At 39.8% G+C, this 13,932-nt stretch overlaps 1 protein-coding gene across 1 annotated transcript in view; it reads right to left on the bottom strand.

Annotated features, from left to right (window-relative positions):
• The window catches only part of DIP2C (DIP2 disco-interacting protein 2 homolog C (Drosophila)), a 631,911-nt gene that overhangs the window by 113,737 nt on the left and 504,242 nt on the right, over positions 1-13,932 (bottom strand). Inside the window, exons 23-24 of the mRNA XM_006874421.1 lie at positions 8,447-8,556; positions 6,978-7,058 (exon numbers count right to left, since the gene is read on the bottom strand). Coding sequence (XP_006874483.1) covers positions 6,978-7,058; positions 8,447-8,556 — 191 coding nt within the window. The remainder of the gene's footprint in view (positions 1-6,977; positions 7,059-8,446; positions 8,557-13,932) is intronic.

The following is a 13,932-nucleotide window of genomic DNA, read 5'->3' as shown; positions in this document are numbered from 1 at the left end:
CTGCTGACCTTGCGGTTTGCAGCCCAATTTGTAACCACTATGCTACCAGAGCTCCTTCCTAAAATGGGGGGTGGTACAAAGTGAATGGCTTACAAGTTTTCAAGAAGAAGTTTAGTTTCTGAGCATGTGGGGGAAGGTAGAATCCCCACTGAATAGTTTTCATGTTGTCTAGACAGATCTGGTGAATGGAGATGGGGGATAGGATTCTTTCGGTTCAACAGTGAATAATTGTTATCATGACTAATTGCAATTGTCATAACTGTAAACATAAAGTTTTGTAACATAAAGGGGGAGTAGTTAATTTTACAGTCCATGAACAGAGGGCCCTAAGACCATCTAGAGAGAAAAGCATGAGTAGAATGTGTATTCCTAACTAGAGAAGCAGCGATACCAGAGATGGAGGCAGAGATGAGGACATGGAGAAATAGAGCAGGCGAAGACTCTAGACTCATGGAAAGAGAAAGACTGTGTCCTGGTGGCCAGGAGGCAGGCTTGCAGAATGTGCCCTTTGGTTGTTTAAATGATTATCTATTCCTGAGTGTTTCTGTGTACATAAAAAATACGTAAGTAAGAGAGGGAATAGAAGCAAATACTGTTAATTGATGTTGGATGGAAGGGACTGTAATCATTGCAATGAAACAAAACACAAGAAAGGATGAGTGTAAAATCGATGTTTTCCCGTGTAAACTATCACTCAATTCACAATAAAAGCTTAAAAAAACCCACACCCTGTTCCAAATAAAGTGGAAAAGAATGAAAAAATTTTAAAAGGAGTTGACTGTGATACTGAAAAAAATCTCTCCTTCACAAAAAAAATCATTGTCTTCCTTGATTTAGATAGGAAATTATCTAGGAAAACACAAACTTTCTTTTCAGAGGAATGAATTATCTGGTAAAAGAGGTCCCCATAAGAAAACAATTAGGAAATGCATTCACTTAAATTTCTACGTCAGAAAAGAAAAATAACAACAAAAAATTAAAGCTAAAAAATGCCATTGGCCTACTCTGAGGTCATCTGTTAAGAAATAATTTGATATTCCTTATATGCAAAGTATCGGGTGATAGGAGAACTCAAGTCAATGGGACTAGTAGAGTGAACTTGCCATTACTGCATACTGCTACTAACGCTGCTAATAACAAACAGTACATTAAACAAAGCCCCAAGAATGCAAGTTTTCTATGATTTACGAGTGAAGCCCTTACTTCCCACTATAACATTTGCACATCCACTCGTACCTATTCACTATACTGGAGTGAAGGAAAGCAGATGAACAGATAGTCCATGCAGCAAATAAGAAACATCACTCCTATTTACAGATCAAATGGGTCAATCATTCTGGAAGTGTCTGTGCTCAAGAGGAGGCAGGGAGAAGTGGCCGAGTTCATGATACAGTAGACTGCACTGCCCCTATAGTCCTCACTAGCCACATGTGGCTACTGATTATTCTGGATATACGGAGTAAAAGGAAATATATTAGAACTAATTCCACTTGCTTTTTTTTACATTTTAAAATGTTGCTTCTAAAAAATTTAATTACCCATGTGACTTGAGTGTCACATGGGTAATTTCTACTGAGCCATGCTGAACTCGAGGTTCATTTAAGTGGAATTACAAGGAGCTCTGGTAACACAGTGGCTACGAATCAGGCTGCTATCCTTAAGGTCAGCAGTTCAAAACTACTAGCTGTTCCGTGGGAGAAAGATGAGGTTTTCTGCTCCTGTAAAGATTTACAGCCTCGGAAACCCTGTACAGGGTCGCTATGAGTCAGAACCGACTCCATGGCACATAACAACGACAACAACAACAATGTAGTACATAAAATAATACTAGTAAGACTTGTTACAAGTGTGTATATGAGTTCCCTGGAGAAGGATATTATGCTTAGTAGATGGTCAGTGGAAAAAAGGAAGCCCCTCAATGGGATACAATGACACAGTCAGTGGCTGCAACAATGGGCCCAAATAGCAACAACTGGGAGGAGGGCACATGACCAAGAAGCGTTTCATTCTCTTGTGCAGAGTTGTTACTGGAGTAGGAACCAACTCAAGGGCACCTAACAATGATAACATGAGGCAGTGAAGGGCAGTAAAAAGTATGGGTTAGATTGCATCCCTTATGAAATATGTGTTACAAATCCTAACACCGTCCATGTGTGGATGTAATCCTATTTGGAACTAGGGCTTTCTTTGTTTTATTAATGAGGTCTTATTATGTAGGATGTGCTCTAAGTCAATCACCTTTGAAAAACTGCAAATTAGGCACAGAGACAAGGAAGCGGATGCAGATGGGGGAAGACAGATGCCAGGCCACATGAAGATCACCAAGGACTTTCCCAGAGCAAACAAAGATGAAAGGTTCCCCTAGAACCGGTATTTAAAAGGCAGAGGCCCAGACTCCTAAACTGAGAAAATAAGCTTCTTTGTTAAAGCCACCACTTGTGGTAATTTTGTTACAGCAGCACTAGAGAATAAGACAAGAACTAGTAATACAGATGCCTGGTCCTGACCCTTTGGAATAATCTCACAGCTCAAAGCGTTAGTATGAACCTTCAGACAGTGTAAAATAGAACTGTCTCTGACATGCAGCTCTCTAAGGGACTATACTTTCTCCATGGTAACCTTGTTGTTGTTGATGTTAAGTGCTCTCCAGTTGGGCTGGACTCAGAGCTACCCTGTACAGGTTTTCCAAGGAGTGGCTAGTGAGTTTGAACCCTTGACCTTGCAGTCCACTGTTTAGGCTACAGCACCACACCAGGACAGCACAGCAGGACTCCATGGTAACCTGAAGTTAAGGTTATTCACATCGGTGACCTTTACAATTTCCCCCATATGATTTTCTCTTATGTTTCTAATGAAGTCCTCCTTTTGAGGGTACATTAGTTATTTCCCATAAACACAATTTTCCAAAAGACCCAGTATCCCTCTATTATCTCTCATGACTCTGACAACAGGGATTGTGACCACAGAGACAGCAAAGTCACCCAAGTTCAGACTGTACACCAAGGCCAGTGCTGTGGCATCTCTCCCATCATCAATCTGACAGGTCTAGGTTTCACATTCTGATTACCCAAAATTAGATTTAGGTGGAATATCTTTATTTTCCTCCTACCAATTAGATAAGCGGGAGTCCTGGTGTGGCGCTGTGGGCTAATGTGTCAGACTGCAAAGTCGTTTGAATGGCAACATCAGTGGTTCAAGCTCACCAGCTGCTCCTTGGAAACCCTATACAGGGTCGCTATGGGTTGGAATGGACTCGACGGCACTTAACAACAACAAATAAGATAAGCACTGGTCGGTTTGAACCACAAGGTCAGTGGTTCAAACTCACCAGGTGCTCACTGGAAACCCTATACAGGGTCGCTTTGAGTTAGAAGTGACTTGACGGCACTTAACAACAACAATGGTATATATTGCATATGAAGAAATCTAAGTTACCATGAAATCTTTGCATAATTGAGGGATTCAACATGTACTTTTAAAGCTACTCATTTATACCTTAAGATTGTTTGGGTACAGGCAGTCATCCATTTTGCAAACATGTGCAACAATGTAGCAGGCAATGTTGAAGGAAAAGAGGGGAAGACTCTTGTTCTTAAACTGCTTACAGTTCATGAAGGTGACACTGTAAACACAGTGAGAACATGCACTTTTTAGTTAAAGGGAGTTGAGACTGTACTACTCTGAGAAGACTAGCCTATGAGATAGAGGCTACCGCAAGGATGTTAGATTTGGATTACCACTGAGGAAGTGACATTGGAGTCTCCAGAGAGCCACAGGAAACTATGGAGGAGAAAAGTCAGAAAGAGATTAAAAAGAAATTATCAGAGAGTCGCAGACGCCAAGGAAGGAGAGCTAGCCACCTGTATTAGAAAAGGAGAGTTTTTCATCGGATTGCAAATTTGGTTTGAACCCTAAGGTTGGTGGTTCAAGCTCACCAGTCACTCCTCAGAAACCCTCTACAGGGTCGCTATTGGTCAGAATTGACTCGATGGCACTTAACAACAACAACAAAATATGGGTTCATGAAGGAATAGAAAAGAGATGAAACACAGAAGGCAAGGAATCTGTCAGATCCACAGACTCATGGAGCCAGCACCATGACTCTGTGGATGCAAATGAGCATGATGCAAATGGCTGAGTCCTCAAATACTAACCAAAAGGATGGTGGTTTGAACCCATTCAGTACAGCAGAAGAAAGGCCTGGCAATCCATTTCTAAAAGATTATAGTCACTGGAAACCCTACGGAACAGAGTTCTACTCTGAGACACAGTCAGAGTTACCATGAGTCTAAGTCCACTTGGCAACTTGAGCTTGGTTTGATTTTGCTTAGTTCTGTGAGCCTGAATAAGAGTGGAACATGCCAAAAGGGGGTAAAGGTTAATCAGATTGGAAAGAAGAGCAAAATGTAATCAGTGTAGTGGCAAATTGTTATCGTTAGATGGCTGTCCAATCAACGCCAACTCATGGTGACTTTAGTGAACTAAATGCTGTTCAGTCCTGTGTCTTTTTTATTACTGGTCTGTTGGAGTGATTTTATCAATACATCTCACTGAGGGCTTCCCTCATTCTCACTGGCCCTCTACATTACCAGCTGATGCCGAAATGTTAAAATAGGAAGTAGTAAAAAGTGGGGATTTTTTAATATAAAGAAGCACAAGGAACTGGGATCTGTTTCTTCAGACTTTTTCTGGGGAATGAGCTTGAGCAGATAGACAAGTCTGAGTCAAAAATTATGTATACTCCAGTTATATTAAAATGCCTGTCCACGTTCATAGCTGGTGACAACATGAAGTGTACACGTGAAGTCATTCTGTCGAACAAATGAGTGACAATGGATCATGTGGCAAATTATTTGCAAATTATCAGCTGTGGCTTTGCCAATGATATAATCCACGACAGACTTGTATTTCAAAAAGTTTGTGAGAGATGAGTACCAAACAACTCACAGTAGAACATAAACAGAAGCATTTGGACATCTGCAAACAAAAGCTGAACTGATACTGAAGAGGAAAAGAACAAGTTACTTAAAAAAAAAAAAAATCATTGCTGGTGGGGAGACATGATTCACCACAAAGAGTCTGAGAGTAAATGGCAGAGTGTGGAATGAAAACATCAATCGCCAACCAAGAAAAAGTTGAAAAGTAAGCCGTCAGCTGGAAAATTGATGCTTATAGTTTTCTGGGATTCTCAAGGGCCAGTATTGGAACTATCAGGAAGAAGGTTCAACAATCAACAGTGCTCATTACAGTGAGATGCACATTGAAGAGCTGAAGCCTAAACTTCAGATTAAACACACAGGACTGCTATTCAAGGGCACTGTGATCTTGTATGACAATAAGCATCCAGCCTGCTAACCTCAAGGTCATCGGTTTGAAACTCAGCTATTTCATGGGAGAAATATGAGGCTTTCTGCTCCCGTTAAGATTTACAGGCTTGGAAACCCTATGCATGGTCACTATGAGTTGGAACAGACTCCACGGCACACAATCACCACAATCACACTTGTGTACGCACTGTTGACACTCAGCAAAACCTTTGTTTTGAGAAGTTAAAGCATCCTCCCTATAGTCCTGATCTTGCTCCATCAGACTTTCACCTGTCTGGTCCCCTGAAAATAGTCCTTTGAAGACGAAGATTTACCTCTGATGAAGTGAAGGTAGCAGTGCACCTGTGGCTCGTAACTAAGCCTAAAATGTTTTTAAATAAGGGAATACAAAAGCTTGTTGACAGATGGGACAAAGTGCAATGAAAAGCAAGGAGATTATGTTGAAAAATGATGTATTTGTCTTTTCTAAAACTATAGCCCGAGGGCAAATAATTTTTGACTCATCCTCATAAGCAAATAAACTGACTACCAGAATCAACTCAGCACACAGAAGGATCTCAGGATAACAAACATCTACTGAAGAGGATGAAAAGTTATTTATATAAACACTGGAAGGGGAAACAGTTTTATACCTGGATATCCAAATTAAAGAGTTAGGCTAGACACGACTATAGTTGTATCCAATCTACTACTTTAAGCTTTATATAAAAGTCACCTTTATGCACTAAGATTCTGATTTTTAGCAACTCTTAACAGTAAATAGAGGCGCTCTGATAATGTAGCGGTTATGAGTCGGGCTTCTAATCTTATGGTCAACAGTATGAAACTACCCGCAGTTCCACAAGAGAGAAATGAGGCTTTCGGCTCCTGTAATGATTTACAGCCTCGGGAACCCTATACAGAGTTGCTAAGAGTCAGAACCGACTCCACAGCACACCACCAAACAGTAAGAGAAGTCCTGGTGTGGTACCCTAGTGTAAGCACTGGATCTCAAGGTTGGTTTGAACTAATGGTTCAAACCCACCAGCTGCTCCTTGGAAACCCTATACAGGGTCGCAACAACAACAAAACAGTATTAAGAGCCCTGGTGACAGAAGTGGTTACGTGCTTGGTGGCTACTTGAAAGGGGTTGAAATCTACAAGCTGCTCTATGGGAGAAAGATGTAGCAGTCTGCTTTGCTAAAGACTGTTGTTGTTGTGAAGTGTGGTCAAGTCAATTTTGATTCTTAGAGACCCTTTATAGAGTTTTTCAGGCTGTAAATCATTATGGAAGCAGAAAGCCTCATTTTTCGTCTTTGGAGAGCCTGGTAGATTAGAACTGCTAACCTTGTGGTTAGCAGCGCAGTTCTTGATCCACTATGCTACCAGGGCGCCTTAGCTAATTATACTGTTGCTGTTGTTAAGTGCCTTCGAGCAGGTTCCAACTCATAGCAACCCAGTACAGGGTTTCTGAGGAGCGGTGAGTTTGAAATGCAACTCTGTAGTTAGCAGGCCAGGACTTATCCATATAAAAAGACAAAAATCATCTACATTAAAAAAAAAATCCTTTAAGTAAGAAAGTTTCATTAGTCAAAATAGCAAAAGGTAATAAAAAGGACTTCACATGAGAATACAATAAAAATCATAAAATAAGAAATAAGCATGTCTCACCCTACAGTTTAGCAGCGTATAGAGGACATGGTCAGGAGTGGTCTGAGCTCTCCACTGCAAAACTTCTGAGAGAAACAGGAACTGAAACCAAACACGGTCATTAGGTTCAAAGTATTATAATTTGAGTTGGGGGTAATCTCAATATTTTCATCAACACAGTCCTGCCCGGATGCTATGTGAGTGCCTTATCTTCTGTACCTTTCCACCAGAAAAAGGAGGATATACTAACTAAAATCCTTGACATAAGTAAACAACAGAATAAGCAAGTGCTTACATTTTTTTCCTGGAGTTTGAATTCATTGCACCTGATTGACACACAAATCAAAGAGCTGGCGTTGTGCTCCTGGTTAGGGAAGTTTTCTGAAAGTCTGTCCAAGGATGACAGAACTCAACTTCCCTTAAGACAGACAGGGCCACCCAATACAGAGCGTTCTCTCTTCTGGGGTTTCTAGAAGGCGCAATGTTGAATTTTGTGGACTACAATGGGAATACCAGTTCTATTCTGCTTTTGAAAACAAAATTTGCTATGCTCCTAGAATACTAATTCCCTGATGTCATAAAATAAATTACCCAGATTATATGCATTGTATTGGTTCAGCATATAGTAAAAAGAACAGTCCTATTTTTATAATCTCCAATCAGAACAATAGTAGAAACAATCCTGTGTAACATTCAATCTACTTTATTAATAGAATTATGCTGTGCAAGCAGGGAAAAAGATGATCAAGTGTATTGAAATAACATTCTACTACTTATTACCAAATTGGTCATATTTTAAATTGTTCATTTTTGTTAATTTCCTATTATCTCTAAATGCAGAGTGGGACCGTATTCTGGTTGTGGGAAAATGTGACTGCTTTTGGTTAGGTTTGTCATTCTCAGGCTGAATGATAGCAATGGGAACTATACCTACTTATGACAATTTGTGTGATGTCTGTTGTAGAATGGGGCTTGGAGGCTTTCTCCTACTGTTCCTAACGCTGCTTTAAAGATGGCTGGATCCCAAACTAGGGTTTAGAATTGATATTTTCTTGTGCGCCACAGACCAGAGGACTGAAGCCTCCCACCCAGGTAGCTTGAGGCAGTTTAGTGGGCATAATGAGAAACAAGATAGGACAATGGATTCCCAGTCTCTTCAGTTTCTAATACCAATCGTGGGACTATAATATGATGTAGCCATCTGCTTGTCTCTGTGACAATTTGTAACAACACTGTATATACAAATAAAGACATGTATTATAAAAAATTACTAGGGATGTCTCTTCCAGAATCAAGAGATTAGGAAGAGATCATCAAAGACTCAAGAGATCAACACTAAGAGGGGGCTTCAAAAGGTTTGTGGGAAATTCCATTATTTTACCCCCTGTGAACTGGAAGAATTGGGAAACAGTCACATCTGTAATAAAGCATTCTAGTTAGATAGCAGGCTAGAGAAATATGCCATTAGGTCTAAATTCTCAACTGCTTACCTTCCGGGCTTGGTCATTGTCCTCGATCTGACCAAGATCTCTGCCACTAGCTTGGGCAATTCTTTTTCCAGAGACAAGGTTCCCCACCATCACAGAGGCAGGACCAATTTCTAAAAGGAAAGAGTGGCATACAAGTGAAGACAACAAAAAGGCAAATCTAACCACCTGAAAACACAACTCCCCACCTTGGTCAAGTGCGTACTCTGGGTAAGTCCTTGGAAAGATGGGACTTCAAATAAATCTTATTAAAACACGGCTTCAAAGAAGGTGCTGAGATGATAATCCTGACTATTAAACCAAGCCTCGATGAAGGGCTGCATGCTGTTGTTGGTGCTATTAGTTAGCAGCCTTATGCAACAGAGTAGAACTGCCCCATAGGATTTTCTTGGCTGTGGTGGTGGTGATGTGCCCTGGAGTCGGTTCCGACTCATAGCAACCCTATACAGGATTTCCGAGGCTGTAACCTTTACAGGAGCAGAAAGCCTCATCTTTCTCCTGCGGAACAGCTGGTAGTTTCGATCTGCTGACCTTGAGATGCACAGCCTGATTTGAAACCACTACGCTACCAGAGCTCCTTTTTCTAGACTGTAGTCTTTACATTTCACCAGGTCCTTCTTCCATGGAGCTATTGGGTGTGGCTAGTCTTTTGCATACAGCCCAAGTGTTTCACCATTTGTGCCAGCAGGAAGGGCTACATAGAAACAATAGTCTCATCATGTGCCCCGTTCCCCTACTACTCTTCTAGGGCCACTGCTTTCATCTCCCAGTTAGCGCAAACTCTGAGATGTTAACATACTTTCACATTGGTGATTATAAAAAATAATTACACGGAAGACAAAAACATTATCAAGAAATATGATGTGCTTCACTTCTATGTAAAGACTGGATTATATGCACTCTTACTCTCTGATATTACTATACATCACTGAGAATTGACCATACACATAAAACACTACACATTTTTTATTTTATTTTATAAATACCTCAGGATAAATCCAGGAAGCAATACTACAGCACTTTATTCATATTGACTGAAAAGGGTTTAGGTTTTCTGCCTGAATCAAAGCGAAAGGCTACTATAATATCTAAGCTGTGGGGTTTTTTTTTGTTTTTTTTTTGACAGTTTTTCAACTAAATTCTCAATGGTCTTTTCTTAGTTTATAGAAACATATTTGAAAGAGAAAGGCAGACAGAATATTTTCTTTTTTTGTCTGTTTGTTTCTATGAAATAAATAAGTCTCTTAAAGAATTACAGAAACACTTTTTCAATGTTGGGTGCAAACCTTCATTCAATTCACAATAAAACGTTTAATTAAAAAAAAAATTTTAATGTTGCTGCAAATAGCACTAGTATCCTCCTGGTGCCTCGAAAGACCATTGTTGGCATTTTCTTCTTTTTAAACACCAACATACAAAGCAGATACACACATTTAGGACAGACATTCCAGGAGAACCTTCCATTACATGAGGATGTGAGAACACAAGAATGTATGGCATTATCATGAGAGAGAAAGAGAGGAAGAGAGGGAGGAAATGACACAGATGATGCTACCGAATTTTGATCCTTGGCTCAATAAACACAGGTTGAAGATGACAATGGTCAAATCAAACTCTTACTAAATTTTTAAAGACAGTTAAGTTACATGTCTAGAAATCAGTGTATATGATGCATTCTTTACCCATTACAAGTAAAGAGCTGCATGTCTACAGCTAAGCAAATGGACTACATAGCATTAAAAAAAGACAAAGGCTTTTCAGATTCAGGTTTACGGATGTGGTGGCATAGAACAAGTTTTATAATGTGCACTGTATAAAGTTAACTATGACAACTGCCCTAATAATCATCCTGACCTCTCAGCATAAACTTATTGAAATAAGAATGCAGAGTAGAAGGTAGTTAAGTATCTATCAAGCTTTAGTAGACTGCCCAAGTGGAAATAAGGCCATCTGTTCTATTGCAGAGCTACACTGTTGTTGTTGTTAGGTGCCGTCAAGTTGGTACTGACCCATAGTGACATTATGCACAGCAGAACGAAACACAGACTGATCCTGGGCCAACCTCACTACTGTTGTTGCCACACTTGAGTCCATCAATGCTGACACTTGGCTAATCCATTTCATTGGGGGTCTTCCTCTTTCTCTCTGACCCTCCACTTTACCAAACATGATATCCTTCTCCAGCGACTGGTCCCTCCTGACAATATGTCTGAAGTATGAGAGACAAACTTTGGCCATCTTGGCCTACAAGCAGCACTCTGGCTGCACTTCTTCCTACATGGATCTATTGGTTCTTTTGGCAGCCCATGGCACGTTCAATATTCCCCTCCAACACCATAGCTCAAGAAAGCATCAATTCTTCTATGGTCTTCGTTATTCACTGTCCAGCTTTCGCATGCATATGAGGTTATTGAAAATACCATGGCTTGGGTCAGGCGCACCTTAGTCCTCACGCTGACATAGCTACATAGCTGTCCCCTTACTGAACTTAGGCAATAATCCTATTCTCACAGTGATGTGGAGGAGTACACAGTGCTTCCAGACAGGACTGAAACCATGGATGAGAGTGGTCAATATATCCCTGGGTTCCTGCTGTTTAGTGTCTTTGGTTTTAGAAAATTTGTAGGAAATTTGATGATAGTTTCTGTGTAAGCATAAGACTACATGGAGTTAGCTCAATCAATTTGGAACATATACTCTTTCCTATGTTTGGTTGTTAATGTTGTGTTTATGTGCCGTGGAGACGGTTCCAACTTATAGCGACCCTGGTACAAGGTTTCTGAGGCTGTAAATCTTTACGGGAGCAGAATGCCTCATCTTTCTCCCATGGAACTGCTGACCCTGAGGTTCGCAGCACAATTCGTAATTACTACTGTGAGCAAACTAAATCTTTTGTTTACTTCTTAATAAAATGACTACAAAACCAGGAATATGCTTTCATATTTAATAAAACAAAAAGGAAATTCGTAACAGAATGCAAGCTGAAATGAAAAGAGGTGCCACTGTTAGGGCTTGCGTGAGGTAATTGCTTAGGCATGGATAATTAAATATCCTTGTACTCTGCACCTTTGCTGATTAGTCATTAGTTTTTTTTGTTTTTTTTTTTTATCTTTACTATCTGTTGATGAAATATTTTAACATTCTCTTGGGTGATTCAGTATATGCTAGGAGAGAGAAATGGTTGTTATAAGAAGCCAACTTAGAAACTAGCCTAAGCTTCTTTGAAGGCTAATCCAGTACATGTTTAAAAATTCAAACTAGGAGTAGAGAAAATAACATTTTAAGGGCTACCAATTTTCACTGTACCTCTTTTATGCCTTTCTGTCACTGGGTCAGTCTTCCTTCACTAGAAGTTTACTTTTACTAGTTTAATCTGAATGTACAATACGTGGGACCTTTGATGCTCATCCTTTCATTGACCCTGAGGAACTTACACTTTCCAACTGTTGTTAGGAGAAGACTTCCTTGCTGCATCTCATTTAAAAAAATCTGCCCTCAACCAAGAACTACTGATTCTTCTCCCTAGTTGGGGTGAGGTGGATGAGTACAAAATACTTTTATAGTGTATCATCTCTCTTAACAAGGTGAGGAATATAAAATGGAGATGTACCTCACACAGATATATTCGTAGCTTACATTTATTTTCTCTCTTCCTATAATTATCATATAGATTGAAAAAATCCACGAATTAGCAAGTTTATCACTAGTATTACTGAACTTCTACTGTACCATACTGGAAAAGTTTTCAAAGAGAAGGGCAAGGATACATCACCCTGAACTAGGGGCAACATATCTTCTCTCTGAGGGGCTATAATTCTCTGTGGCCTAGTCCTCATGCAGGCCTGGTGGGATACTTCTCTAGCTATTCTTATAAATTACATGCCAGGGAATTTGAAAGCTGTGACACTGTACCTATTTTTATATTTACTGTAGTGTTACCAGCCCAACTGATGGGTCAAAGGTTCTTTAATGCTTTTTGTGCTCAGTAAGATAATATCTTAAGACATTCTGTTTCTAGCTAAATTAATATGAATTCACCAAATAAAAAGTCAATTAGGTTTCCCACAAAATACCTAAAATTTAAAGGTCTATTTTAAGCATCTAACAACACTGTGACATATAAATGGCCTCAGAAAATATTTGCTTGGGCTGCAGATAATGGACACTTGTTCCAAGTAATAAATGCTTATTCCAAATGGCCCCTAGAAATTATGCAGTCCCATTCCCTCACTCACATCTATAGAAACTGAGGTCTAGAGAAAATGTGATTTGCCTAAGGTTATATTACAGAGTTAGGAACATCACCTAGGAAGTACCCTGTGCAGATCTTTTTCTACTTTACTACAGCTTTCATTTAGTATATATTGGAAAATAGTGTTTTAAAGAGAGAAACTCACATGACCTCTCAATAGTCAAACAAAAGTAGATGGGACAGAAAATCTCTTACAGATGGCACATCTTTTTTTTTTTAATGTCATTGTCCTATAAAGTTACCAATCACATGGCATGTCATTTAGTGCATAATAGTCTTAGAGTAGAAAGGCACCAAATTGCCAGAATGACCCATTCAGTGTTGAGTCTCTAAGAATGAAGATTACTCAGGCCAACTGCCAGCTCAGATCTCCGGGGCACAATGAGTGGCATTAGCACCTTTACTTAGCTAGACCTCTCTTTGGGCACATTCTTGACAGCAGTTTAACTAGGCACTGCTGCTATGAAATCATATCAAATATCTGCAAATGATTCTCTCCTGAATCCTGCCTGATAAACTAGCCGGACTGTCAGGAATTCACATTCATCCCCTCACACCAGGAACCACTGGCTCAGAGCATCTGTGATACTGATAATGACATAAATAGTGGAGAGGGAGCTGCAGCCTGAGCCAATCACGCCCACTGTATACTCAAGACACCCTGGTGAGTTCCCTCACTACTATACAATTTTAACATTGCAGAAACAAATACGCCTAAATAGAGCAACTGTCCTATCATCCACAGTATGGCTCATGATCTGAGGTAATATACAACGAAGAGGTTATGTTTCATCCTGTTACTGTGCTCACTGCAGTGTAATGCCCTATGCTTCCTGGTGGTTCACTGCCAGAAGCCATTGTACCCGTGTGATCTACAGAAGTAAATCCTTTATTACTACTCCACATTGTATTAAAACAATCACAGAAACCAGGGCTTGAGAAAATAAAACAAAGGTGAGACAAAAAAAAAAAAAAGAAATTAGCTAAGAACATCTAGAATACAGCCAAGTAATTTTTAAAAACAGAAATAACTCAAAAACGAAAAAGCAGTGATACATGCAAATCTAATTTACCGAGATTGTCCAGAACATGATGACTTTGAGATGAATAGAAGTAAAAAGGATTTAGAGTCAGAAGATCTGAATTCAAGGTAGCACCTTGCTTGCTGTTAGGTGTCATCGAGTCAGTCCATAGCGACCTTATGCATAGCAGAACAAAACACTGCCCGATCCTGGGC

Source organism: Chrysochloris asiatica, unplaced genomic scaffold, assembly GCF_000296735.1.
Source record: "Chrysochloris asiatica unplaced genomic scaffold, ChrAsi1.0 scaffold00276, whole genome shotgun sequence".
Taxonomy (NCBI): Eukaryota; Metazoa; Chordata; class Mammalia; order Afrosoricida; family Chrysochloridae; genus Chrysochloris; species Chrysochloris asiatica.
The sequence above is the reverse complement of the archived record's forward strand: the minus strand, read 5'-3'. Positions and strand labels throughout refer to the sequence as shown.